General features: G+C 37.5%; 1 protein-coding gene across 1 annotated transcript in view; it reads left to right on the forward strand.

The window, feature by feature from the left end:
• Positions 1-24,265, forward strand: part of oca2 (oculocutaneous albinism II) — a 353,721-nt gene that overhangs the window by 153,510 nt on the left and 175,946 nt on the right. Inside the window, exon 15 of the mRNA XM_028800033.2 lies at positions 16,589-16,721. Coding sequence (XP_028655866.1) covers positions 16,589-16,721 — 133 coding nt within the window. The remainder of the gene's footprint in view (positions 1-16,588; positions 16,722-24,265) is intronic.

Genomic DNA, 24,265 nt, shown 5'->3' on the forward strand with positions numbered 1-24,265 from the left:
GTTTAGTAATTGCTTAATTAATCAGAAGTTGTACTTTGCCTTAATTTTCTTGCGGTAATGAGTGTTAAATGTTTTGTAAGAGTGCAAGGGCTTCAGAGAGCAACATTTGAACAGATACTCCCTTTACCAGAAATATAGACCTTGGAAATAAACTAAAAGAAACCAACATTCCGCCATGGACACTTACAATGTTACGTATTTAACATTAATAACTAGTCATATGCACACGCAGCTTAAAATCAAAATGGGTAAGCATCATAACAAAAGTATCCATTTTAAATATGGAGTGGCTCAGGGAAGGCATTCAGGATTCAGATGAAATTTTTAACCATTTACGCTCAATTATTGAAATGTAAATTAACGCATTAAGTCCCATGTTGTGGTGCATCCTAATGAAATGCTTACTTTATTAGAATAATTAACACAACTCAAAATAATAAATAAGGAAATCTGCAGGAAACTAACACAGGATTTTGCAACAAATCAGAGATACGGAATTACTATGAAATTAGGTAACTCTTTGAACTGTATGTCTTTATTATTACAGTAATTAAAATAGTAATGGGCCAGCTAGACACATACAGGTAAGCTGCACTACAGTGCAGGCACTTCCCTCTACCCACCGATTTACATCACTAGAGAAATTAAATAAAACATCAGTATGTTCAGTACATGGATATCCTTGGGAAGTTGCAAGGAAGATGGAAAGACCTGGAGGAGACCAATGAATGTAGAAAAAGAGACTAGTAGAGGAGCACATGGACAGGCCAGTAAGATTAGAACAAGAACAAATCACAGGGACACTGAAGGTTTGTTGTTTTGGTGGCATGACTGCTTTACAGCAGAATACCTCAGCCATAGGATAACAGCAGCTGCTGAATAGGTGTGGGACATGGTGCACCCTTTACCATTGGAGTAGAATCCCATGGCCTCATCAGTTACATCCAATTTACAGCAAGTCCCCAAGATAGTAAAGTCATCTATCTGGTGCTATGGAGAAAAAGGCCATGTCCAGAGGTTCGGTCTAGTAAATAGGAAACCTGTAGCGAAGACATCAGTGACAGCAGAATCTGCTCAATCGCCTGTGACAGTGAAGTCTCCTTGGCAGTTGAGATTACTGCATTGTGCATACTTCAGTTGCGATCCATATCAACAAGGTGGCCACCATCATCTTTGTGAGGGTTTCAAATCCTCCTATCAAATGCATGATAGACTATGACTCCCTGTGCCACCTTGAGTTTTCAGGAAGACTTTAACATCCAGATACTGTGACCAAAGGATGGTCCTTTTCAGTCCCTTTCTCCACGTATTACACCCAATGACTGACTAGAGGAGAGAGAGTGGAGTGGAGTAGTGGGGCACCAAGCAGAATCGGAAAACCAGATCATGAGCAGAGTGGTTGTGTTGACAGCTGGGTACCATCAAAGAGTGCTGGAGTGGAACAAAGACAGGCTCCAGCTGTAGTCTGCGGTTCTCCAGACTGTCAACACAGACTGCTGGTATGGTCATGCATCTAGGAACTGCAAGGAGTAATTGAACAGATGACCTCAAAATTCTCATTCCCAAGAGGAGATGAAAGAGATTGCAGATGTATTTAGGTACGATGCCATGCAAGGCCTTATAAACAAACAGAACTTTGAAGTCAGTCCAAAATCTCACCGGAAAGTAATGGAGGGAGGCCAATATGGGTGATGTATGCGCTCTTATACTTATGATAGTCAGAAACATAGCTGCTGCATTCTGTACTATCTGAATGTGCAACAGGGTAGATTTATGCAATCCCACAGTATTCGCAAATAAGTATTAATACAATATATAGCATATGAAAGAATAGTTAATAAGCAGGTTATGTATATGAATTGTCACAGGTGGCTGGGTGCAGTCAGCAATCAGCCGCCTATTTAAGGAGCCACCTCCCTGCAATCAAGGCTGGAGTCAGGTGAGGAGGAAGACGAGGTCGGTGCAGGGGAGGCGAGGAGAGGCCTGACGTGAGAGAGAGAGAGAGAGAAAGAGAAGAGGCTAGTGAGAGCCTGGACATTGGGAGACTGTGGGGCTTGGTGGCGGTGCACTTAATGACTGTAAATAGTAGTTGTGTAAATAAACGTGGTGAAGAGTGGAAACGTGTCCTCCTGTGTGTGTCCGGGCCGTCCTATTTCACAGAATGAAAAATGTACCAAATAGACAGATCACAGTAAGGTTTTAAATATTGATAGAGCTTCATTGCTGCCTTGAAAATGGCAGCAGAATGAGCAGTACTTGTTGTGCTGAAAAACCTGGAGATGGAACCTGATCCAATTAAAGATGGAGTTGGGGAACATGGGGACATCCAGGGATACTGTAGGTTTGTTGTTTTGGTGGCTGCAGGAGTAGTATATAAAATAAACTTTATGCATGGAAACCCTGTGTATGTGGCATCCTCTTTTATGGTGCCTGCTATAGTTGTTTTTTTTTTTTGTTTTTTTTTAATTTAATATTGCATAGTAACATGTAATTTAGAAATACTTTCAGAGGGTGTAAATCTTATTTCTAAAGTATTAATCGCATTTGATTGATTTGATTCTGAAGTTGAAACATAACTGAAAAGAGACATGTTCAGAATGTACTAAAGCATTGAATGAATTCAAGCATGATGCCCCATATAGTGAACCTAAAGGACAGGTAAGAATGAAACAGTAGTGGAAAACTGTTTTTTAAAAAAAAAAAAATACATGGAGAATAATTAATAATTTGAAATCCTAACTTGAAGTCTAAAAGATAGAGTCCTGTACTTTGAATGGAGAATGAACTCTTAATAAGGATTGGTTTTCTAATCTTGCCATGACTTGCATGACATGCTTGGATGGAACATTAGATTTTTTTAAACACTGTTAATGTGATCTAACAGTAGATAATGTCTAACTTTCAAGTCATTAGTTCTTATACCAAGGCAAAAATGTGCATGGTAATAAGGTACAAGGTGGTCAACGTGCATCAGAAAGGTCTCTCCCAAGTTATAACCCATCAATCACTTTGCTCCATTATTTGTATAAAGCACACTCTCAATACGATAGAGTATGTAAATTGGTATAATAAATATGGACAAATTATGTATTTTTTAGTGTCCGCTTATTTTCTTTTTTTTAGAATGTCACCAAATTTCAATTAAATCCATCAAGGCATTTTTGAGATTTTGGGATATTTTTTTGGGGGGTGAGTAACCACTAACACATCAAAATGTCCTTTTCTCAGAGGATACCTACAGCCCTAGATGTACTATTCTGACAAATTTCAGCTTTAACTAAATGGGAAATATGTATATTGTATAATGCAAATGTATCCGATGAATACTGTATGTATGTGTGTGTATATGTGTGTGTGTATATATATATATATATATATATATATATATATAAAATTATTAATGCTCAAAATGCAAGGGGTATCATTCATCCAGTATCCCTTCTCATTATGTTACATTCTGAGTTACTGGTTATGTTTCTTAGTAAAAGGTTGATAAGAGACTACCCACCTTTTAAGGATTATCAGAAAATACAGTAGTCCTCACAACCAGATAACATTGGAGAACTGTGCAGATTCAATGATTTCGGGGAATACAGGGACATTGTACACTGTTCACAGTATGGTTTTATCTGGATCTAGCATAAAAAGCAGAGAGAGTCACAAATGATTTAAGGTGGTACATGAAAAGTGGAAAACTTCACAAGGGCAAATGCAAATAGCTGCCGTTAAAATAAATATTAAGTAATGATAAATATAAGAAATGAGCCCTTCACTTAAGGGTAAGTGGTGAGTGCATGAGGAGTTAGCAAGCAAATGTGTCCATCAGGTGAAGTGTTGCTTAGCAACAAAATTTTCTTTGAATCCATGTAGCTGGCTAGCTAAAACAGAAATACATTATCAAATGGTTAAAGAGAAATCTGCCAAAACATAAATATACTGTTCATGGCTAACCACTAGGGATCTAAAAAGGTGGATGTCTGTGAAAACATATCAGTGGCTATTAAGTTTAAGCAAAATGAGCCTGATTAAATATCTATGTCAGTTTGTAATAGAGCATTTATTTTTACAAATATTTTAACTACTGTCCTCTCAATTTTTTTTTGTTTTTGGCTCAGTAGTTTTGTCTAGAGGGCACTACTCACATTATTACTCCTTTTTTCCCATCAACTAAAATATCCATCAAATTAGTATAGATACAACTTTAAATCAGCTACTAATCTACCAGTTAAGCCAGTTTAGCCTTATTTAAAGTTAGAGATGTAGGTATAATCTGTAATCTGCATTCCTTGTTTAAACACAAATGTTCTTAGTCCTTTGTAACCAGTGGCTTTATGATCAGGGTGAACAGCCAAACAACCAATTTTATAGTGTTTTTGATTAGTTGTGAATGCTGGGACAATCTTTAATGCAGAATATATAACATCATTGACTAATGTAACATGGTTACTGGGCTAACACAGTTGTAATACACTGACAAATATATAGCTGAATTGTACGGTACTAGTTAAGAAAAAAACACCGCAGATGCAAGAAATGCACCACTGTAGACACCAAAAGGACATTAGACGTGTGCAGCGACATGCTCTAATTCTTAAGCCGCCTTTATATATATATATATATATATATATATATATATATATATATATAATATATATATATATATATATTTTTTTATTTTTTTCTTAAGTGACACACTTCTTGAAGCAATGACCTCAGTTTGGGCAGCTGATTAATGCATGCAATTAATGCATTAAAAATTGTTGTTTTAACGCAACACTTAAATGCATTAAGTAAATCTGGGCAATGTGACCGCGCTTCACTCATAGAGAGTGGGAGAAACTGTCTGTCACTATGCTATAGAATTCCTGACTCTACACTGGCTAGTCATGTGTCTTTATCTTTGTTGGCGTTATCACTGAAGTCGAATGCACAAGGACTTCTCTGAGTTTACTAAGCTCCAGTGAACTGTGACTGTTGACAGTGTTTGTGGCAGCAGGATTGGTGGAACCAGGGCCGCTGCTGCCAAATGGGTGCCCTAAGCAGAAATTTACTTTTGTGCCCCCTCCCCCAAACATTAGTTAGGCAGCCGTAACAGAGGTGAGGGCGCACGCGTCATCACGTGTGCTTAGCCTACTCTGCGTTCACCATAAAATGCAATATATACGTTTATATTTTTGTTTATTTGTATATGTATATTATTATAAATTTATTATTATAATATATAAAAACGATTTTTTTGAGCAGCTGGGATGGTGCCCCCCTGGGAGTTGGTGCCCTACGCAGACTGCGTACTCTGCGTATAGGGAGCGGCGGTACTGGGTGGAACACAGGCTCTCAGAACATGAATCACGTGAAGAAAAAAAGGTGATTGTTGTCATATTAATAACTTTTCAGAAGTGACTACACTCTTCAGTAGAATGCAGTTCTGGTGAGAGTGAAGAATGCAAAGGTGAGGACTTTGTTTAAACTGTAAACTCTGATTCCCGTTATTGATGTGCATGGAGTAGAGAGCTTTGGATGACTTTCAAAGCTGCCATTCACTGATCTCCAGGGCACAAAACAGTTATCAGATATTGGGAAAACACTTAGGTGCCAGAGTAATGGTTTCCTTGATCGATCTCTCTCTTTCTCTCTCTCAAACAAAAATGGTGGGTGAAGAGTCAAACTTTTATTAAAAAAAAATTAATCTTTGACATTGTACTCTCTCTTCTTATCTAATATATAGATGGAGTGGCAGATGGAGTGGTGGCTGTGAGGCTAGGGATCTGCACTGGCAATCGAATCCCGTAAAATGCCAAAAGGGACTCTACTCTGTTGGGCCCTTGAGCAAGGCCCTTAACCTGCAATTGCTAAGTGCTTTGAGTAGTGAGAAAAGTGCTATATAAATGCAAAGAATTATTATTATATAATAATAATATGGCAGCACAGTGGTGCAGTCATAAGGATCAGGGTTCATGTCCTGGGTGCTCCCTTTTGTGGAGTTTCTGTTCTCCCCATTTTAGCATGAGTTTGCATCAGTTTCCTGCCACAATCCACAGACATACATGTTAGGTGGATTGGCAAAGCTAAATTTGTGTCTATGTGAGTGTGTGGTTTTTGTGTTCAACCTGTGATGTACTGGCATCCTGTCCAGATGTTGTTCCTATCTTGTACAAAATAATTGTTGGGATAGACTCCAGCTGCTCAATGACTCTGCCCTGGATAAGCAGGTCAGTCTTTGGAGTTGCCAACACCCTTTACCAAAAAATTGTTCCTGCATTCCTGGCCCCGATGCCTCTCTTCTCCTCTATAAAAACTGTTCTTTAGCAGTACAGATTTGAGCAGCAAATTGACTTGGTCAATTTTAGTGGTAGACGCTACAAGACGACAAATCCCTGTCCTGGCTAAGTTAGCTGAAAAAATATTTAGCATCCCCAGCCACTACTGTCCCGTTTTGAAATTTTTTTTTCTGCCTCAGTTAATAAAAAAAAGCAAAAAAGCATCCCTTAAACTGACCAGTTTGCATTTTTTATTTGCACATAATTTTACAGACCACATTATTGACTGAACCAACCAATCAAAATATAGAATACTTTGTGATGTTGTACAAAATAAAAACAATTGAACTGTTAACTGATTAGTGTTTCACTGTTTATTCACTTGTTTCTGTTACATAAAACTATCAGTCATCGTCTTCTTTCGGCTGCTCCTGTTAGGGGTTGCCACAGCGGATCATCTTCTTCCATATTGTCCTGTCTTCTGCATCTTTTTCTGTTACACTCATCACCTGCATGTCCTCTCTCACCACATCCATAAACCTTCTTCTTTTTCTCTTGCCTGGCAGCTCTATCCTTAGCATCCTTCTCCCAATATACCAGCATCTCTCCTCTGCACATGTCCAACCGTCCAACCTCAGCTGACCCTCTAATGTACTCGTTTCTAATCCTATCCATCCTTGTCACACCCAATGCAAATCTTAGCATCTTTAACTCTGCTACCTCCAGCTCTGTCTCCTGCTTTCTGGTCAGTGCCACCATCTCCAACCCATATAACATAGCTGGTCTCACTATCATCCTGCAGACCTTCCCTTTCACTGTCGCTGGTACTCGTCTGTCATAAATCACTCCTGACACTATTCTGCACCCATTCCACCCTGCCTGCACTCATGCCTAGGCAAGTGGTTAATACAACTATTTTGTATTGGGAAGTAATCATTAGGTGATTTCTCCTTTACAGAAAAAATATTGATATGCTTGAAGGAAAATATGTAAAATTTTGATTACATCCCAATTAATTTTGATTTAAAAATTTGAATTGTGCGATTGTTTTTTAATTGAACAGTAGCCCATTTATAGGTGTGTGTGAATGTACAGTATATAGTTAATTGTGTGTATTTTCAAACTACTTAATGCACCACACTGTTTTTATCGTGGCGATTACAATTGTGTCATTGAGATAAAATCTCCAAAGTGAAGAAATTGCTCTAAAAAAACCTGTACTTTTAATTGTAATGACACTATAACCTTTTTAAATCTGTCTTTTTTTCTCTCTCTCTCTCTCTCTCTCAATATACTAAACTCTCATTTATAGATAAGGAATGGGCAAGACGTGTCCTTGAACTTTACAATCGTCTCAATTCTGCTTTTGCTAGCTTGTTAATCAAATGTGAAATTCTTCCTTCAAGCATAGTACTTGCTTAATTAGGTATATATTTCTATTCAACAATGAGGAACATTTATTTAACTATATGTGAAATTTATACAAGTATGTGCTTTTTTAACTTGGACTGCTTGCTTGTTTTCATAAAGTAAATACAGTATGATGACCTTGTATTTATAACATGACGTGGGAACGCATTATCATTTATGCATGCAACACTTCAAATAATGTATGTTGTCTTAAGACTTTTTTTTAAAAGAACTATAGATCAAGTACTGAGTAGGACTGCATTATGCAATTCTCAGTATTTATTAGGCTACAGTATGTCTCTTTGAAAACATAAAAACCAATATTCTCATCTAAGTTAAGGAATGCTAATTTTAATCTAGTTCCATTAGAGACCTGAACTACAAACCAGTAAACATGCAATTTCGGATGCAATTCATTATTAAGGATATACACAAAAAGCAGCTCGGAGTAATTAACAAATAGTAATTTAAGAATGCATCAGGGTTTTCTAGATGTTGCCCTTGTGCTCCTAAGAAAAACTAAGTTAATATACTGTACATGAAGCGCTGAAATTGGAAGGAACAAAAACTATTAACATAAATTAACATTTGTTTCTCATGAGTTCTTTGTGCATCTGTTAAAAGCATGACAGGCAGTGTGAGGGGAAATAATACAGTGGATCCAGTCCACTTCCATTTTGCACACCTAATTGTGTCAGATTTAAGTTTAAATTAATAAATTTGCCATTTTTGCCCATCATTCCACACTCAATAACCCATAATGAGAAACAGTAAATCTGTTTTAATAAGGTTTTGGAACTTTAAAAAAAAAAAAAAAAAAAAAGTCTAAAATCTTTTATTTATGTAATTATTCAAACTCTTTAATTATTCTGGATGTGTCTAGAACCTGATTGGAGACTACCTGTGGCAAATTAAATTGAATGGACATAGTTCAGAAAGCCACACCCTTGTGTATGTAAGGTACCATAATTGTCCCACAATTCAGACCAGAAACTATAAAGTCCAAAGAACTCTCACTGTAAACCTGTGTGATCAAATTGTGGTTGAGATCATGGATCATGGAAAGGTATATAGTCCATTTCTAAAACTTTGAATGTTCCTAGCAGAAGAATGGGCTCAATAATTGTGAAATTAAAGTGTAGAAGCACAAGGATTGAGTAACCAGACTAGAATGGCCTTGGTCAGAGAGGTGACCAAGAATCTAATGGTTATAAAGCAGCTTGCAAAGTCATTCACTGAAATGGGAGAATCTGTTGGAATTATGACTATCTCAGCAGCACTGCATCAATCAAGTGTCCATGATAGATTGGCTAGACGAAGGCCATTCCTGAGTAAAAAGCATAAGACTCCTTGGGTAGAACTCCAAACATGTCTGTCAAAGATCAGGCAGCGCTCATGACCTGCATGCTACCATTTGTACAGTGAAGCACGGTCGTGTCAGCAATATACTATGGAAGTGCTTCTCGGCAGCAAAGACAGGGGGACTGGTCAGAATTGAGGGATGGGTAAATGCAGCTGAATACAGAGAGGTCCATGAAGTAAACATGCTCCAGGGTGCATGCAACCTCAGAGTGGGGTGGTGATTCACTTTTCAGAATAATGACCCAAAGCATACAGCCAAGGCAATGCTGGAGTGGCTTCTGGACAAGTCTGACTGTCCTTGAATTGCCTAGCCAAATGCCAGACTTAAACCCCACAGAACTTGTGTGGAGAGACCTGAAGGTGGCAATTTACAGAGGCTTCTCATCCAGTCTATCAGATCTTGAATTGATCTGCCAGGGAGAATGAGAGAAACTCTTCAAATCCAAGTGTGCAAAGCTTGCAGAAGTTTACTTTTGAAGACTGAAAACTATAATTGCTGCCAAGGGGGAATCTGCAAAATACCCAATTAAGTGTGTGAGTACTTGTACAAATGATAGATTTCAGTTTTTCATTATTAATAAATTCTCAGAACTTTCTGAAAATGTATCATTATGGATTATTAAGTGTAGATTGATGGGTAAAATGGTAAGTTTATCAATTTAAAATGAAATCTCAAACATAATGAAGTAAAGGAAGTGAAAGGGTCTGAATACTTTCTGAATTTAATATATATTCAACCAAACCTATTATTCTGTCAACATATCCTCACATGTTTGATTCTTATGTAAGAATTAGTGTTTATTTTTAGGGGATAGCACAGTGGCACAGATGTTAGTGGTGTTGCCCCCAAGGGGCTGAATTATTCCACAGTATCCATATATATGGGTTTGGCCTTTTTTTCCCAGGCTTTAATGACAACATTCTTAAATTCTAATACATATCTGTTAGGTAAATTGGAGATCTTAAATCAACCTTTGAGGATGTGTGCACGATATGTGCACTTGGATGATTTGGTGTTCCATCTGGATTTAATTTCTGCCTTGCACATGATGCTGGTTGTATACACTCCTGCTCTTGATACTGAACTGGAATAAACAGATTTAGAAAATGAATGAATGGATCTCCTTTAGAAGAACTTGCATTTCTCAGTACTTGTTGGTTTATCTGAAAATAGCCTTATGAGGGAAAAAAGGTTCGTTTGTAAATACTGTATATAAATTGGTCCAGATATATTTATATTGGTTCAGATACATTGGTTTGAATGCCTCTGTTCAGATATATGCATTGGTTGAGATACATTAGTTTGTATTAGTCTTTTTTGATATATATAATATGCATGCATATATATAATATAATATATAATATATACACATTGGTTTGAATACATCCATTCAGATATATACATTTGATTGAGGTATATAATATAAGGCAATTCAGATTCAGATATAGATACACAGAGCACGGGCACCTAAGTTTAGCATCTCACTTTTATTTGATCAGTGCTTTCAACAAAATTGTCATTATTATACATATTTCATAGAAGCATACACCGCCCATTGATTCCATCATTTAAAACCATGCACAGATCCTTACCTTATCCTCTCCCTCCTCTGTCCTGCCTGTATCTCTCACTCCCTTTGTCACTCCCACAACAGATCCTTCTCAAAAAGCTACAGTAGTTATCAGAAAGAAACTCCTGCAGCCGTGGTACAACCCTAATTCCCCAGACAACCCTATGAAGCATTAGCTTACCTTTTGACCAAAGTCGCCCAGTGATTTCTATTATTCCTTTTTGGCAGTGCTTCATCCCGAAGGGTAAGAGTCCTTTTTGCTTGAAGGGACAATCCGCTTTGTTGAGAGAAACCCTGGAGTTCTGTGGCAGGATATCATTTCAATGAATGGTTATTTTTTGCTGTACTCTATGAAATGAAACCCTGTACTTGTTCCACACCAGTGCAATTTAAGCAACATGCTGCAATTGACAGCAGAAGGTGTTGTTCCAACTGAAATTTACCTACATATGCAAGATGCTTATGGTGTTGACTGGTTTGAAAAATTGAAAGAATATTACTATGAATCCAGTGAAATTCAGAAAGCTGTCAGGACATTGTTATGGGAATGCATTCACTTCTACCATATAACCTTTACAAAACTTGTTTATTATTGGCAAAAATGTGCACAACTACCAGATGACTATGTAGAAAAATTAATGTACATATAGTAATTTAAAGAGAATATTCTAAGAATTATTTATGTGCTACATTTATGAAAATATACCCATCAAGTCACAAGTAATAGACATGGAGGCATTACTTTTCATTCAGCCTTATTATATCCATGTACTTGAACATACTGTAGATCCTCGGGCAGAAGTGGCTTATACACATGATGTTATCAAAGCCACAACAAGCAGTGAATAAAGCTTTGCCCCCAACAATATGTATATTGAGGTATTTTTATTTAGACTAATTGAGTTTTTCCTTTCCCTCCCTTGTTGTTCATTTCTTCCAGGGTAGAAGGGGGTTAGGATCAAGGTTATCAGATTTCCATACACTCTAGAACAGGTGTTCTGTGTTTAAGTAACAGAGATGTGGACAAATCCTCCAGCAAAAATGGTACATCTTCAGTGTCTTTAGTTCAGCCCTTCATTGTAAGTTTGTGGTTACAGATTTGGTATGGATGTAATGATTTTCTTCCTTGGTGGTATTGAAAATGAATAAACTTGGCATAGAAATTCAGATATTTAAAACGGTTACTAAATGTATACTTGGTATATGTTTTTTTTATAGACAAAGTCACATTGAGGTTTTGAATATACATTGACTAGCAAAACACCCGCGCTTCGCAGCGGCGAAGTACTGCTTTAAAATTTTAAATAATAAACTGAGGGAAAATATACCAATAATTATTTAAGGATCTCTTTGTATACCATGTTTTCAGTTTGCCCCTCCGGTTGTAATATGACCAAGCTGTGCGCTGAGCTTACTCTTCAGCATGCAACGTATAGTTGGCCATGTGAAAAGCAAATCAAGAACAGGAAGACTGCGTCAGCTGCGGAGCTCAGCAGAGCTCAGCTCGGAGCGAAATGAAGTGAATGAAATGAGGTGAATAGGAGGGGACATGATCACGTGACTCCCCCACCCCTCTTGACTCTCCATCCCTCCACAAACACACAAAGACAGTCTCTCGGATCCCAACTCTCTCCTTTCACACACCGCGTCTACTAAACACTAAGTAGAAACACTAAAGGAAAAAATACTATTCAGTAAGTAGCGCATCTACTAAACAGTAAATCAGTAAATGAGAAAGGACTAAACACTAAGGGAAAAGAACGGCAAGACTGCGCCAGCTGCGGAGCTCAGCTCGGAGCGAAATGAGGTGAATGGGAGGGGAGATGATCACGTGACTCCAACACCCGCCTTAACTCTCCATCCCTCCACAAACACAGTCTCTCGGATTCCAACTCTCCTTTTTTTATATATATATATATATATATATATATATATATATATATATATATATATATATATATATATACTAGGGGGCTCCGCCCCCTGCTCGCTTTGCTCGCCAACCCCTGGTGTTGGGAAATGACAAAGAGTGAGATGTATGAAAGAGATATAGAATAGTGTGAAGGTGTGGATGATGCATATAGAAAGCAAACAATAAAGTGTTTGGCACAGTGTAATGGTTTATTGGAATATTTCTTTGTATACAACATTAGTAGTAAAGATGGTATCTTGTCCTTGAATGAGTTTTCCTTGGCATGGAGCACTTATAACTTTAACTTTAACGTCAGATGAACGTCGAACTCGTGAGAAGGCAACATAAAGTTGTCCATGTCCAAAAACGGGGTCAGAGAGGTAGATGCCAACCTTGTCCATGGTTTGTCCTTGTGATTTGTTGATGGTCATGGCAAATGCATGTTAAATGGGGAACTGTCGGCGTTTCAGTGTAAAAGGTAATTCCAGGTCAGAACTTGTAAGGTCAATTCTAGGAATCAGAACAGTATTGTTAGCATGTGATCCTGTAAGAACTGTCGCTTGAATAATATTGTGTGGCATGGTGTTGACGACTAAACGTGTACCATTGCATAAACCCTGTTTAGTGGTAAGGTTTCTTAATAGCATGATTATTGTTCCGTTTTTAAGGCTAAGATTGTGTTGTGGTAATCCGGCTGGGTTAATAGTGTTCAAATATTGTAAGGGGAAATTAAGATGGTCATTGTCGTCAGCAGAGTCAACTTTGTCAGAGCTTAGAAAGAGCTGTGCCTCTCCAGGAAGTAATGAAATGACGTGGTTATTAATGTGATCAACATCAATATTTTTTGGACATAATATAGTTCGTTGTGTTAAAAAGGGTATTTGGTGTAATGAGATTGCTGTTCCAAATATCTCCGTAACTCTTTTGAAAGCAATGCCAATTGTCTGCTTGTTTTAAGGTGGAGTGAAGAATAGCCGAGCGCATGGCATGTGGAACAATAGCTAAGTACTGTGTATATTCTCCTCCTAATAAAAGTACCTTTCCTCCAAAGGGAATATTATTATTCATCAACGTTTGTGGAAGTTTATCAATGGTGTTGAGTAAGTGACTGGATGCCATTAGATGCAAAAGCAAATGAACTATTGTAGGATCTAATGCAGTTCATAAAGTTTTTACTTTCAGGCACTTCGTTAGTTAGAAGCTTCTGTAGATATGCAGGATATGAATGTAAAGGAGGTAGTCTAATTTGACCCTTTTGACAACAACGTGTAAATTCATTACTTGTATTGCCAGTTGTTTTTTCAGGGAAGTGAAGTGAATGACAATGATTGCAAATGACATTCATTAATCCTAATGAATTTTCATGAATAGTGGACTCATTATTGAACGCGTTGTCAGCTAACTGGCGCAATCGTTTAGCAGGTGTCTGTCGTTGATGTCCTTGACGTGTATCTTTTGTCTGTGCCGTTTGAGAGGCGCGTCGTTGTATGTGCAGGATTTGGGACATGCTATTCTGGAGCTGTAATCAATTTGCCTGTGCTGTGTGAGAAGCCCGTTGCAGTTTACGACGTTCATTGTTTGTATTGAGCTTTGCCCGTTTTTGTATGTCGGTTAGTGGAGCTTTCTCTTTTTGGAGTCTTGCCTGCTTGTTTTCTGGCATTTCAGATGCACGTTGTAGACGTCTGCGTTTATTTATTTTGCCTCTTCGCTGCCGTTTTTGTATCTCTGAGACTCGAGGTGTTTCGTTTTGAACCCTTGCCTGTTTCGATGCAGCACTTTGAGACGCGCGCTGCATGCGTCTTCGTTCATTGTGTCTGTCCATCTGCGCTCGTGTCTGTAACTGTGTTAGTTGAGCTTTGCGTTTTTGGAGCCGAGACATTTTTTCTTCCGGGGTTTCAGAAGCGCGTTGTATGCGGCGACGTGTATTTGTTTTTTTTTTATGCGGGTTCGTGTGTTTGGTCCCGTCACTCGAGCCGCATCGTTTTGTACCCGTGATCGTGAATTTATGACTTGTTTGATCTTCAGCGTTAGAAATATGGATAAGTAATAAGGAGGATCGCACTCACTGTTAATACGGAGCCTTTTCTGTGGTTGAACGGTTAATAGTGCATCAGTGTAATGAGATCCACCTATGCTGCATAGTGTGAACGTGTTGAGATGACGTATGTTTAATACGGACGGTTCATTCAGTAATGGGGCTTTGTGTCTCACAGTATGGGCCATTGCCTTTTGGTGGCCTGATATTTACTCTGGTAGATGCAAAAGCAAATGAACTATTGTAGGATCTAATGCAGTTCATAAAGTTTTTACTTTCAGGTACATCGTTAGTTAGAAGCTTCTGTAGATATTCAGGATATGAATGTAAAGGAGGCAGTCTAATTTGACCCTTTTGACAACAACATGTAAATTCATTACTTGTATTGCCAGTTGTTTCTTCAGGGAAGTTAAGTGAATGACAATGATTGCAAATGACATTCATGAATCCCAATGAATTTTCCTGAATAGTGGACTCATTATTGAACGCGTTGTCAGCTAAGTGGCGCAAGCGTTTAGCAGGTGTCTGGCGTTGATGTCCGTGACGTGTATCTTTTGCTTGTGCCGTTTTAGGCACCGACGTGTATTTTGTTTTTTCATGCGGGTTCGTGTGTTTGGTCCCGTTATTCGAGCCGTATCGTTTTGTACCCGTGATCGTGGATTCATGACTTGTTTGTTCTTCAGAGTGAGAAATATGGATAAGTAATAAGGAGGATCGCACTCACTGTTAATATGGAGTCTTTTCTGCGGTTGAACGGTTAATAGTGCCTCATTGTAATGAGATCCACCTATGCTGCATAGTGTGAACGTTTTGAGATGACGTATGTTTAATACGGACGGTTCCTTCAGAAATGGGGCTTTGTGTGTCATTTCTTATTTATGTTAGTGTGGTCGTGGGTCTGAATCGTCGTTTTTGTGAACGTTTCGTGTGCTATGTCCGTAGTCTGTCCCGTTTCGTGTCCAATGGGCTTTGTGTGGCGCTCGCAGCTTCTTTTTTTTTGTGTGCTAGGGGCTTGTTGAATCCTCCTCTTTGTGTGTGTGTGTGTACTGTTTCATGTGCAACGGGCTTCATGCGACGCTGTGTGCGTCGCCGACGTCTGACTCCTTTTTTCTGTGGTCGCGGCGCCTCATTTCTTATTTTACGTTGCATTCCATCCGGTTCCCGTTGCTTGGGGGGGGTTGCTTGGAGGGGGGGGGGGTAGGATTTGTGGGGCGCCTGCACAGTACGGGTTTTGCGTCCACGGCCCATGGCCGGATGTCCCTGCGTCCATCCGGTTTACCATTCTCGGTTAGTAATGTGGAGATATATATATATATATATATATATATATATATATATATATATATATAATATGTAATATAATAATTTTTACATTTCTTGTTCTTTGTCCTCTAGAAAACTCTGGTTATGGCTCTGAATTTAGATAATGCCCTTTTTTGGGAAAAGGGGGGATTGGGTTTTAGCAGATAAACCCATATATTTCAATTTGTTTGCTATTAGGCTGGTATGTTTTTCTGTACACCTTATTACAGACTTGAGGACATTGTATAGTTTATTCTAACATTGTCCATGATAATCTTGTAGTTTCACCAGCACCACTTCTATGCAAATGTTTCAACCACTTTGGACATACTGTAGTCACAATAAATGTCTTCATTGCATTTAAATAGCTACAGTTTGTTTTTTGCATTCTGTTGTGTATTTTTTCCATCTGTTGCAGAGTCAATGGGGTATACTGTATATATATTTTTTTATTTTTACAATGTTTATTTTGAACTGTACTAATTATTTGCTTTGCAAGGAATTCAGTCCCATTACTTAAATAATTTGTTTTTAATTGTGGCATTGGGTTGTTGCAGTTTGCTATTGTCAATACTGTACTTAGACATTTTATTATTCAAGAAGTTTTAAAAGTTTCCTATCTTGTGCATTTATTTGATGTTTAAGATGTATTTGTTTTGGTTGGTAATTAGAGTTATAGAAACTAGTCAAATTTGAAAATGTGTCTGAACAATGCCAACACCCATTTTTTGTCTTGTAGGGCATTGACTTTGCAGCATTTACAGGACACATGTTCCTTGGGATAGCCTTGGTTCTACTGACATCATTTCCTTTTCTCCGGCTTCTATACTGGAATAAAAAATTATACAATAAAGAACCAAGTGAAATTGTTGGTATGTTTTCTATATATTATTAAGTTGGTTATTTTACTCTGCCTGTTACCTGAAATACTCTATATCAAAAAAACACTGAGTTGCTAATCATACTAGAATACAGAATTTTTAAAACAAAATTTTGAGCTGTGAATATTCACAATTACACATGTATTCTTATAATGAACATTTATTGTGTGCTCATTTTTTGGTTGTAAAGCAACTAACTCCTGATTATGTGCAGTCATAATGTTTCTACTATTAAAAAGTGTTGCCTTGGCTATGCTTAGAAGTATCCAGATTTTCTTCCTACAACCCCACAGACATAAGGTAAATTGGTGATTCCATATGAATGCTGTGTGCACGAGTGGGCAATGGCCTGGCCTCCTGTCCAGGGTTTCTTTTCCCACCCGCCGTGACTCTAAAATGGTAAAATTATGCTTGAGAATGTATTCATCATGTTTGGGGACTGAGCATCCTGTTCAATGTGTTTCAGTCTGCGGTCATGCCCTACATTTACACATTGTCTTGTATTGTAGTTGTACTACTTAGTTGCCACTCTGTTGATTTTCTGTTCCTAGCTCTAATTTCAGTTTTATTATGGGATAAATTCTTTGAAAGCCAAATGCATATGTACCATTTTTAATCTTCTAGGAAGTGAAGTCACTCATTTCTTTTAGAAATTGAAATACTTGCATGTCAACAAAAATGGGGTTCATGTAATTCTTAACCAGTAGCTATGGACCTGTAACATGACTGGTGCCCTGACCTGCTCTACATGTCTATTATACATGAACTATTAGGAGTTCATATGAACTTTTGGTTTGTGTGGTCTATTTATTTATTTGTATCAACAGCTCTTAAACTTTTTAAATGTTCAGTTCAACTTTTTACTCTTCCAAGTGATTATAATCTATTTACCATTTTTCACCTATCTTGTATTTAAGGGTGTAATCTGTATTTGGGTAATTTTGTCCAATTTGCATTTTATGAAATTCCAAATGTAACTGGGCAACCGATGTATTATTACATGGGATGCTGTGGTATTCACTCCTTTTTCGTCAGGCTGGTTTATAGCACAGTTCATCCTGACTTGCACATTTCTTTGGAATGGGATACATTCAGGTTGTAGCCCAAATTCATACATCTTTGGCTATGGACAGACTGTGGTAAGTGTTTGCTTCGTACTGAAGTTGGTTGCTGAAGGATGCTTATTTTTTGCATCTTTAATTTTATTTGCAACATTTCCTCTTAAATGTACATTTTTGGTTTCCCCTAAGAGGCTACATTTTTTCATTTGCACAAGGGCAAATGCTGAATATTTGAGTGAAAGTGGCTGAAAGTGTGTGTACTGTAATTGCTCACACAAGATAGAGACTAGCATTAAGCTTTTAGCTGCTTAAACTAAAAAAAGGGCATGTGAAAATGAGAAACTGGAATGGAGAGAAATATAACATTTAAGGAGGTTAGGTAAATCCTTTAAATTGCGGTCAAGCAGAGGAGCATGCACCGAGAAATGATAAAGCACATGGGTCAGTGTTCAATAGTTTAATCTACAAACAAAATGAATATGGATATTAAATTCATCAGTGTAGAGGCAATGTTTCTGCTAGAATGTATGACAGTATGAAGCTGTGAGCCAGTTTAAACAAATATGAATTAATTTGGAGGAGTAGGGAAGCAGGTGAAAGCCTAGAGGTATGTCAGCAAGCAATAATACTTGAGTAACAACAAGGATGTGTGAAATTTGTTGTTAAAGTAGATATAGACAGTCGGAAGGTGAAAAACTACTATAACAGCAGCATGTTTAAGTTGTGGTTTTAATTATTTCAATTGTAAAAAAAAAAGAAAAAAAAGTGTTTTCAGTAGGTTTTTAATATAAGGCAAAACTAAGCATTACTGACGTTATTTAGGTACATGACAGTTTGCTTTCATTAGGCCTACTTCTATGAGAGATCCAACATCTGAAATGTAAGGTCAATGAACATGAGGAAGTGACTGCTTTGCACTGAAATTGGGAACTGGAGGAACTACAAGATGTCCCTAAAATGTGAACCCCTAAAGTATTGTTGTGGGGGAAAGCTGTAGCGCAGGGAGGTATAAAAAGAGAAGAGTCAAAATTGAATAAAAGTGTAAGGTAAAACATAAACGCAGTCTAAAGACAGGAGTTCTTGGAGAGTTGTGACTCTGGCAGTAGGTAGGTCAATTAAATAAGTAGGTGTTAAACTTAGCAAAAGAGCTTTCAAGATGGCATCCTCTGAAGTGCTGTTTGTCCAACTTTCTTTTCTAGGCAAGACTCCTGTTTTATCTTGGAAAGGTTTATGGGGACACTTATCCCTAAAACAAACCCCTTTTCAAATGCATATTCTCTTTAATGAGGACACACGGCTGTGTGACACCCGTCTATCGCTACTCTTGACTGCCAGTTCTTAGCTTGCACTGACCTTTGGGGATATACAGTACACAATTGTAATGCACTTTTGCTCAGAATTACTGTCCTTTACCCTGTGTCAGTATTTCCTTTTAGACTTCAGTTAGGTATGACTATCATTGAAGTCTTTCTATTGAGAGTGTTCTCTCTCCCTCATACCAGATTGGCCTCAGCGGTAAAACTGAGCGAACATGCAGGCCAGAAAGCAGCCTTTAATATATTTTAATCTTTAAGTATTTTTCAAGTAAAATATGCCAATACATTCCATACAACCTGGTACTACTTAATGTTTAGTCTTTCCTGGTGGCTCTTTTCTTGCATTGCTTAACTCTAGAATCCCCATCACAATTTTGTTTCCCTTGATCACCCTATTTTTCCCCGATATATGCGATAACTTGTATGGCCTTATCAACGCAGCAACTGCCCACTGACAACCACCTTTGTTTTGCAAGTGTGTCAGCAACACTGAACTTGCACTCGCCCATCCCTCACTCACCTAGCCATTTCAGTCCTCCTGAAAGTAACACCCTCTGTTTATCACCACCAGCTCGAATCCCCTCACTTACAGCTCTAGTCTGTGTTGGGGGCTATATTGCAAAGTGTTGTAAGGAGATATACAAGTAATGATATATTGTTATTTGAAATGTATACATTTCATGTGTATTCAGCATCTACAACGATCTGTGTAAATGTACGACAAAACAAGAAATGTTGGGTCTTGCAGACACAATGCAAATGTATGTGTTCATTATATCAAATATAACCACCTGATTAGGAGTTTTTACTTTTTTGACAGTCCTGCTTCTATGACATAAATTGTCATTTAGCATTAACTTTTGCAACAAACAAACAAACACACTGTTATTTAAAAGACATGTCTCTATTATTTAAAAAATATACTGGGACGAGATGACTTTTCCAGAGAGATAATTTCAAGTCCCGTGGAACGAGACTTTGTGCCAGGAGATTTAACCTTGCCCACGGTCCACTCACTTCTAATTCATGTGAATGCTATTGTCAGACACAGTTCCTGTGCTCTCAGCTCCCCAAGTGGGGGCGGAAATAAAAGGCAAAGAGTAGAAGACAAAGTAGAACATCATCCAGAAACGTTGCCACGATGCACATGCAGAGCAGGTTAGAGATTATGAAAGTACTAAAATTTGAAAGTCTCAAAAAACTGATAGCAAAGATCACATTAGCGCTAACAAATAGAAATTATTACTCGGTGAAATAACGGAACAGCAAAATCGAAAGAAACTATATTCACTCATGGGCAGTAATACATTGCATTGTCATGATGCAATTCCAAACACGGAATCAAAATTCAAAGCGACTTTGATGAAAAGATAAAAGCGAAAAGAGATCGAATATATGGGCATAGGTGATATGACAGAAGTATATAGATATTGTTTGGCTTTAAAGTCGGAGACTTGCAGATCGTCTAATTTGTGTTGCCGTCAGGGAAAAGTAGTGTCTCTTTCCAATGAAGAGGCGTATCTGTGAGAAATAAGATTTGTTATTTGGTGAAAGTGAAATCCACAAACACTTCAGGCAAAATATCCACATCTACAATAATCTGTTCGTGTTCCCATCATTCAATCCTCAAAACGTAGATTTACGCGATTCAGGTCCATACACTATGACGGGTGGCGAACTCCAGGCCTGGAGTGCCACAGTGGCTGCAGGTTTTCATTCTTACCATCTTCTTAATTAATGATCAGTTTTTGCTGCTGATTACTTCTTTTAATTAACTTGGCTCAGGCCCCATAGTTGTTTCTTTTTCTTTAATTAGCAGCCAAACAATAATGAGACACAAAACAAGCCACCACATGACCAGCTCCCCTGTGCCCATCACACAATAACTGAAATTAAAGAGAGTTAATGGTCTTGGCAAGGTTGATCTCTCAGGTCACCAAAACATTTTGACGGTGCTTTTAGAAAGAACAGAAAAACAGTTTTCGAAATGTGTGCTGTGGCAGAATGAGAGCAGAACAAGCCATGGAATTAAATAACAGGTTTAATTAACAGCAAGAATTGGCTTCTCATTAAGAATGTGATTGGAGTGAAATTGGTTGGAATTTGAAGCCCCAGTTTAGCTGGTCATCTGTTAGCTCGTTTCACATCTCATTTCTGCTTGGCTGTCATTTAATGAAGAAAGGAATCAATTCAGAGGGCTGAACTCTTCTAACAGAGCTATTAAAGTGATGGGGAAAAAGTTAATTAGCAGTGAAAACTGGTCACTGATTAGGAAAAAGAGATGAAATGAAAACCTGTAGCCACTGCGGCAGGCACTCCAGGCTTGGAGTTCACCACCCCTGTGCTATGAGAATCTGTGGTCCCGCAACAATTAAAGCTACTACAAATTTAATTTAAAAAAACAAAAAAACAATTCGGTTAAGTTTATATTTATGATCACGGAAAAGTGTGAAAAGAGTTAAAAGATCAGATGTATTAGAAATTCTACAGCCAATAATGGAGACAAATCCATACGTCCAAAGGTATCGCACTTTAAACAACATTTACCTGAAAAATACGAACAAAGAAGTTTTTTCTTGGATTTCTATATGAATCCAAAAGATCACGCTCGCATATATAATAAACCAACATGTGACTAATTATCAGCGATAATAGTTTCAAAAGACGGAGATATCAAAGACAGAGTTAATATTTGTGTTTATCCAAAAGCACAGCACGATTCATCTGAAGCGGCAGATCCGAGAAATGACTAGCACGTAGGGCCCGCGCAGGGGTTTGCAAGCGAAGCGAGCAGGGGGCAGAGCCCCCTAGTATTAATTATACCCAGTATGACTGTTTCAATGTGAAACGCACACAAACTCACGCATGCATGCAAATATCTTTATTTGGAAATGGTATTTGGACTTCACATTCATGGTAACAATTTCTTTCTATTCGGTTTTAGCATGCCACAGTAGCTTTTCAAAATTTTTAGACTTCCCTTTTTATACTAATTAACAAAATATTTTTAGATTATTCTTAAATGAACACCAAAGAACTAAAAGACAGGGTGAATTTTGCAGTAGTCAAGAAAGTTGACCTTTAGCTTAGAAAAGGAAAAAGGTATCATAAAAAAAAAATTAAAAACATTGCAGGAAAAGTAATGCTACTTCCTCCTACAACTTTGTAGATAACAATGATTAATATGTGGCTCACAGCTTGTAAAAATTTTATATTTAGAAATAATGAAACCAGAATTCAGAGAACAGAGTAAAGTGAACCATTAGGTATAATTAACATAATGTAATACATTTCAATTTTGGGGCAGATGATCCAGCAAATGCTAGAGTGAATGTGACTTCACCTTGTACTTAAAAGTAAGAGAGAAGCCATAAAGAGCTGAAAAGAGGCCTGAGGACCCCCCAGTACGACAGGCCTACCAACATCTCCCAAATGGGAAAGAAGGGACTTTGCTGCCCAACACAAGGAACAGACAGCTGGAAGGCTGCCAAAGAAAAACATGATCCTTTAGTAGCTATCAAATTATCTTGTAAACAGGGACACTAGGTGCTGATAGAGAGAGTTTTAGGCTTGTGTCCATGTAATTAAAGAAGGGCTTGCAGAAGCTGACCTTGAAATGATATCTCAAGGAAAAGATCCGACTAAGTCTGAAGTACGGATGAGTATTTGGGGCAAAGGCTTAATCACAGGTCAGTTTTGTCTGTGAGAAAGAAACAATATGTGAAAGGGTACATTGGAGGTGTGCAAGTTGGCGATCTATTTCACCTGGTAGAAAAGAGTTACATTTCTGTGAAAGTGCTTTGATTTTCTTCCTTTGTGTGCTTTATTTTGTGTGTTTAGAGAAAAAAAAAAAAAAGTTTTGAGTCCCTCAAGACTTCTTGGCATTTTTCCAGATGAGATGTAGTACTAGCTTGTCTTATTAAAGTTGTTATCTTAAATTTCTTAAATTAAAAACAGACCTGTTGATTTTTCAGTATAAGTGAAGGGTTTTGTGAAATTGTATCCTATCCACAGTTTCAAAGCTAGGCTCCAGCAGCAGCATCCCTCAACTGGATTAAGTGCATGTGAGAATATTATGTAGATTTGTGCATTTGGGCGAGAGGTCACGGCAGGAAAATCCACTGGCTGGCAATCTTGAATTATGTGTGATTACAAGACATACAACTGTCTTTGAAGTGCACTGCAATCAACTCAAAGACAACATGACCTGAAAGAAGCTGAATAAGAGCAGCGCTGGTCTGAAATTACCTAAGTGCTTAAAGACAAACTGATTTGGAACTTGATTTGTTCATCTTGGCATCACCTGATTATAAACATGATTACAGTGCATTTAAGTTTACAATGTGTAATTTCAAGCTAACATTTTTTAGTTTGAATGCTATAACTATGTTTAAGTTAAATACTATACATTTAAAATAATTTTAAGTTAGATTTAGCATGCAGAATAAAATGTACATCAACAAAATAGTTTTTATTTACTACTTTTTGTGAAAGTAGTACACAGTAAACTAGCCTTATCAGACAATAAAGGAGAAATTTCAAAATGTTATTCTTGGGGCTTTTTACCACATTTGCAGGCAATATGCTTCTCTGTTTTACCAATCCAAACTTCATTTTACTTCTGCGGTTAAGATAAATTTGTGTACAAATAATTGACAGATGCATAAAAGTAGATAAATGCTAAATGAAAACTGTTCAATATGAAGTTTCACAGTAAAACCAATGATATACAGTAAACCTTTAAAGACTCATTCAAAGTTACCTTTTAGAGCATGCTAAATAAAATCTTTGTAACTGTTCTAATATGTATGTGTCATTGCTTCAACATTTGTTGTATTTCTAAGATGTTAGAAATAAAAAACGATTCTATCCTATAGTAGAAAAAGTCTATGGGGAAGAGGTGTCTGAGATACTAAGACTGTAAACTTCCATTTATAGCATATTACTAGGCAAATCACGCAAACTTAAAATTCTGGTGCAAGTTGTTTGCTTGTTCATTCTATGGTTTTGTGGTTTACTGTGGAAATCAAGTCTAGTTATCTATCTTCTGTTGTGATCACCTCTTTTACTGACCTGACATAGCAATTGAAACTTTTTGTTGAATTTTGGCATCACTTACGGTGGCATTTTATTATATCGTCATTGTCTATATCAGCGT

This window comes from Erpetoichthys calabaricus, chromosome 4 (genome assembly GCF_900747795.2).
Source record: "Erpetoichthys calabaricus chromosome 4, fErpCal1.3, whole genome shotgun sequence".
Taxonomy (NCBI): Eukaryota; Metazoa; Chordata; class Cladistia; order Polypteriformes; family Polypteridae; genus Erpetoichthys; species Erpetoichthys calabaricus.